A 6,049-nucleotide genomic window follows, 5' to 3' on the forward strand; every position below is an offset into this window, starting at 1 on the left:
TTTAAGGTGAAATCTATTATAGCCTATAGGGAGAATAGAAAAGAAAGAGAATATCTCGTTTATTAGAAAGGCTATTTACTAGTAAATAATATATAGGAACTACTAAATAATCTAGAGAATATAACTCAAGAATTATAAGAATACTTGAAAAAGAGTAATATTATAATACTATTAGCCAAATAGAGGTATAAAAGATAAATGCTTTTATTAGGAAACTATTAAAAACCATATATTTATTCTTAGAAAAACCATATAAAAATTATTAAGAATTCTAAAAACTCTAATTTCTATATCTTATAAATATCCTACTCTTATAACTACTCTCTACTATTCTTATTATTATTCTTATTAGAATTCTCTCGAGAAACAGGTAGTAAATTAGCCTATAAAGCTATTAGCTATTAGTAAGGAATAAGGAAAAAGTAAGCTTATTTAATACCGAAGAATATTAACTATATTATTAAGAGTACTTTATATTTATACTAAGCTAGTAAGAATTACTTAATCTATTTCTTGGATTATTAGGGGAATCCGTTAGCCTCGAATAATAGCTTTAATACGAGAAGTATATACTATTTAGTATAGAAGAAGAGTAGTAATAGTCTTTTCTCTTTTGGGTAAAAAATAAAGAAAACGCTTATATATATTAATAGCTTAAAAAAGGCAGTTTAACCGTACTATATATATTTAAGGAATCTTAGATAGTATTAGAATAGGAAATAAATAAAGGAAATTATAACTTATAGAATTATACTTCTTATTCTTAGAGCAGTAGTAATTATATACCGAGTAATTATTACTCTTAATATAAGTAAGATCGGGAAATTTGGTAATATTCTTGAAATATTAAAGATAGTAAGGGCGAATTAAGGATATGGGAATATTGGCCAAACGAGTAGTAATAGGCTAATAAGTACTAAGAGGAGTATTTATCTTAATAAATAAAGAAGTAGAAGAGGGAATTAGAAGGGAACTTAAATAAAGCTTAAAGGAATTTGAAGAAGGCTTAAAGAAAGAAAGCAAGAAATAAGGAGGAGCTGGGTATAGTATTATAATTAAGGAAAGGAAGGTTAGTTAGTAGGAAAAAAGAGGCCTTTTTATAATATTCTCTTCCCGAATAGTAATTACGAATTCGGAACCGGCTCTATACTAAGAATATCCAGAAAATTCCAAAGAAGGGATTTATAAATAAACCAGAAGATCGGATTAATTTTTCCAAGCTCTTAGGCCTATAGAGTAATAATTTATTTATAAATAGAGGCTAAGTTGAAATTTATAAATTAATTAGAAGACCGGAAGAGCTTCCTGCCTAATAGTATATACTATACCCGTATTACCTTTACGAGGGGAAATCGCCAGAAGCAATTTGCAGATTAGCTGGGCAGGGTTAGTAAACTATATCCTCAAGTCTATTACCTGGCGTAATAATAGGGTAATTATAGGGAGTCTTTAGGAAGAACTAATAGCCGGAAAGGTTTCAGGAAATTATTTATAAAGCTATTTATAGTTCTCTCAGGCCTCTTAGGGACAAGGGCCCAGAGGGAGGGTTAATATAATAGGTATATGTAATGGTATATAGACAGGTATTAGATGTTATAGATCTAGTTTCCTATTTTAGGTAAAGCTTGTAATCGGAATCATATAGGCGATTGGAATTATACGGATCGTATGGGATCGTATTTCCTAGTTAAGTAAAGTGCTTCGCAGGCTTGGCTAAATACTAGGGAACATATAGGGAAACGCTCCTAGCTTTGGAAAGGGGCATTAATTAGTCTTTTATTGGAATCGATTCTTGGAATTAGTTACACTTGCAAGCGTCACTCTGCAGCTCACTTACCTTGACTACTTGTATATTACCCTGCTATTACGTGCCTTATAATTAAAAACCTGAGTAAGATAGGCTAATCCAAAGGTATTAGAGGATTATCCATTCGCTAATAATACAAAAAAAGTATATTACTTCTCCTTTAGATCCTCTAGCCAGGAATCTTAAAGATTTCTAGAGGTTCCTTTATAAATTAAAGCGGGTAGGATCTTTATACTATCCGTATAAATAGTAGCAAGCAAGCTAATAAACTCTCATAAGCCATTCTGCTTTACTTCCTTGATTTTTCTACTATTATATAGCTTTTTTATTATTATATACTTTAAAGTATAAGTAATTCTAATCAAAAAACCCTTCTCGTCCCAATTATACATATTTTCTACCGTAATATTATAATCCTCGATTGCTTTAATTAACTTAGTAGGGGAGTATAAGCATTAGCTATTTTATCCAGAAAATTCACAAGAAATAGAAATAATACTAAAATAAATAATACCAAATCAAAGAAGAACTAAATATAGGGCCCATATTCCGATTTCATTTACAGATTATTAATATTATATAAATAAAGACTTTTGAGCCGGAATAAATACCGCTAGACGAAACCAGCCGTCTAGTTCTTGTTTATATTATATCCAATTATCTTCTCTGTAAGGTTTTTGATAATATAAGTAGTAGGAGGAAGGCCCCGGATTATAAGCTTATTAATTTGATTAATTAAAGCCTCTTCTTGCATATTAGTAAGAAGTTTGTGGTATATAGAGGTAGCCTCTTACTTTGAGATGGAAATGCCTTTATGCCTTCGTATAAGCATTATCCGTTTAATTCCATTTTTTTTTTACCGATCTTAGCGTAATTAGGGATTAATTGCCTATCCAACGCATTAAGCGCTTTCTCCATATCTTGTTCGTTGACCATTTTATCGATTTTTGAAGTTGGTGGTGTAATTTTAGGAGAAGCGTGCGTTGGCTTGGTGCGTGCGTTGACCTTGGATCTCGGTTAACGCCAGCTTTCGATTTGCGCCCGCTTTCTAGTCCTGATTTGCGGTACCGTGAACCCGGCTATACTTTACGCGGTAGCGCAACTTTCCGCTATACTGCAAATTTTTGCGGTAGCTTTCTACGGTCGCACATCGGGGATAGACTTATATTGGAGATGCATTCGTGTAGGGACATACTCACAACGTATACTATTCGTGCGCTTTCCCTGTAAATAGCCAGGGATTACAAGTAAGCTTCGAGAAAGATTTTTGTTGCAAGTCGCAAAATTTGTAGGAGGCCTCCTTATCAATGCTACGTTCTTCCAATTAACAGCTCTTCTACCAACACATTTCAAGTTTTGGTTGCGATCGGAAGGAGGCGGTTGGAAAGTGCAGCCTATTGGATAGGGAAGTGCCGTCCACGGCATTTTGTGTATGATTTCCGGGTCTGCCCGCCTGGGAGTCAAAAATGGGCCCCTAGGAGGGTGTTTCCACCCTAGAACAATGTCCGTGGCCTGATTGACCAGCGATCCAAAGAATGCCGGCAGCTGACTAATCACTGTGGGGGTAAACTCGTAGAAAGGAGAATAATTCATAAGAAATATTCTGGATATAGATTTCATGACACTCAAACAGGAACCAAGTCAATCAACCCCTTGCAACTCAACAGCTCCCTCTCTCTTGCCTTCCACAAATACCGCAGGAGGAGTATAATGCCTCTTCCCATACACAACGTAAATGACAACCGACAGCAGCATAACGCCCACCCAAACAGCCGGTGCCCAATTTGCCGTCGTCAGCGTGACCAGCACACTAGCAGGGAAGTAACTAAAAATTATCACAAATCCAGAATTAAGGAAAGCAAAGTCATTGATCAGGATCCCGAATCGTCTTAGCAACCAGCGGGCAGGAGGCCATTCTGCCCGCCGAGCAGACGCTTGCGGAGCACGCAGCCGATGGAGATCATGTAGGTGGAGAGGAGGGCGAGGAGAGTAAGGGAGACGATGATAATTGAAGGCAAATGTGGACCCGAGGTTGGTCAGGCAGATATAAGCCATCATTTTCTCATAGCATGTAACTCATCAAGCCGGGTTGAAAGCACCTCCAAGAGCCTGCCAGCCAGTAGGCGAAGGTTCCCATTCAGATCCATCCCAAGTTTTCTGGTACATACTGTTGTCGGTTCCGAGTGCGAAAATATCAAGTCGGTTGGGACCCCAAGAGACAACAGACAAGGACTTGTGGTGAAGTGTCGACTCCAACTTTATACCGCCCGCCTTCAATAACATCGACTGTTTAGACATCGGATCTCTTTGGCTTTTCACTGAGGTGGCATCCATGACGAAGCGGTCGCGTTGATGATATCGGTTGGCAGTCGTTAAAGTAGAGCAAATTCTGAACTAAAAAGTCTTGTTAGCATGTTCGTGGAGCTTCACCATCCACGCCACTGATTCCTGACCTAGGGAGCTTCAGTTGCAACGTATGCAATGATTGAAGTGTATCAAATCCCACCCACAGTTTGTGTAGGAGATCTGGTGTGCTCAGGTTTTCGCGTCTCATTAGACACTTCAAGTGTGCGTTGTAATGGTTGATAGATTAAATGTTGGAAATATTTGGGCAAGCAAGACACATTTATATCAATAGAGAAATAAGGAAAATGTGGGCCTGAAGACATGACATCTGGATCGTGGATAGCACACGAAACCTCTCAGCTGCGGCTGAACCTGCAGGTGAAACCAATATCAGCTGGGCTTGCCGTTTGCATGGTCGCTGACACCAATAGGCCGGTCTCTGACTTGGTGGTGGTGTGGACCGGATGAGGTTGGGACAACCAGCCTCGCCAGATCGAAACCCGTAAGTGAGGTAAGGCCTGATTAAGCAAAGAACTAAAATCACCAGGTTTGTCTTTACTATAAGACCAAGGACCCACTACAAATTTTATGGCGGCGAATAATAATGCAAAAAAATACAAATCACGGCGGATCGCATCCCATCCCAATGCACCTACCGCTATAGTAGCTTTAGTTCGAAACATAACCCTAGCTAGCCGAAGTCTTTCACGTGAATAAATCACATGATGCCCTGGCTATATCACATAAATAAATTAAATAAAAGAGTAATCTTAAAGCCTTTATAAATAGATTATAATTAAATATATAATAATAATCTTTATATATTATTATTATTATTATTATTATTATTATTATTATAAGCTGGCAAGGCCCTCAGGGCATTTCAGAGCCTATTGAGTCGATCACCCGCCCTGCATTTCGCCTTACTTGCGGTTGTGGTTCTCTTCCGACGCCAGGCTGAGACCCGCACTCAAGCCATGGCGTGCACTCCCACGATCGTGAAATTCTGGTTGGATCAAAATTAGCTGATCACCACGTTTTGGGTGCCTTGGCATAGGGCTGAAGCAGCCGTTTGGAAGATGCCGTCGGAAGCATCAGGAGACCCTGCGGTGTAACAAAACGAGGGGGAAGCATTATTTGCGAGTGGAAGGATATCGTGAGCGATACGAGATGGCTGAAACTCCGAAAAAGTCACATGTGGGGTCATGCCATCTCGATTCGACCTCTTCATGACCTTTATTCTTTTTTCTGTTTACTGAAACTTACGGGTACGATTATTAGGGCGATAGAATGCGAAGGCACTAATTCCCTTATTAAGGTATTTAAGCGAGAAATTTTGCCTTTTAAGGGGCAAATCTTACTCTTATACTAATCTTACTTCGAACTGATATTTAGACTACGGATTTTAATGCAATAGATTTAATAATAAAATAATTAACATCCTCGTTACGCGTTTCCACTCTTGTAGCGGTATATTGTTATTATGTTTATCCCTGAGTACGGCTTCCTAAGCGTCTAAATGCCTTTCCAAAGTTTTTGATTCCCTTGGCCCCCGAATCTAGCCATACGGAAATTCCCTGCCCAGTTTGGCTTCGGCTGTTTTTGGAAATTGGCCATGTAACTATATATTATTGTTTTATCCTGGGGTCCTGGCCAGGCAGCAGTCAGCCAAACAAAGTGATTCTCCAACAATTATAATTAACGCCCGGCATACCGTGGAAATCCCACCACCACTTACAGAGCAATCGCCAGATTCTGCAGCGACTTACTTAGCTCCAGTTTCAGGGTGGCTTAAGTGGATTCAGCTACCGGGGTTGGTCGCAAGCCAATAACCGACCGAATATAAGGACTTTGGTAATATCAAGCTTCGTAGCTTTACTAGCCCCGATATCTTGC

At 38.6% G+C, this 6,049-nt stretch overlaps 2 protein-coding genes across 2 annotated transcripts; both read right to left on the minus strand.

The window, feature by feature from the left end:
* Positions 1 to 3,410: 3,410 nt before the first annotated feature.
* Positions 3,411 to 4,204, minus strand: K444DRAFT_287348 (uncharacterized protein). The gene has a single exon (XM_024871629.1). The coding sequence runs from the start codon at positions 3,863 to 3,865 to the stop codon at positions 3,449 to 3,451; it is 417 nt and encodes a 138-aa protein (XP_024741430.1). The 5' UTR covers positions 3,866 to 4,204; the 3' UTR covers positions 3,411 to 3,448.
* On the minus strand, positions 3,887 to 4,106 carry K444DRAFT_608884 (uncharacterized protein; the record flags this gene model as incomplete). The annotated part of the gene is made up of 1 exon (XM_024879465.1): positions 3,887 to 4,106. A coding segment is annotated over one exon (220 nt), but the record flags the coding sequence as incomplete, so codon positions are not given.
* Positions 4,205 to 6,049: the final 1,845 nt, after the last annotated feature.

This window comes from Hyaloscypha bicolor (assembly GCF_002865645.1).
Source record: "Hyaloscypha bicolor E unplaced genomic scaffold K444scaffold_19, whole genome shotgun sequence".
Lineage (NCBI taxonomy): Eukaryota > Fungi > Ascomycota > Leotiomycetes > Helotiales > Hyaloscyphaceae > Hyaloscypha > Hyaloscypha bicolor.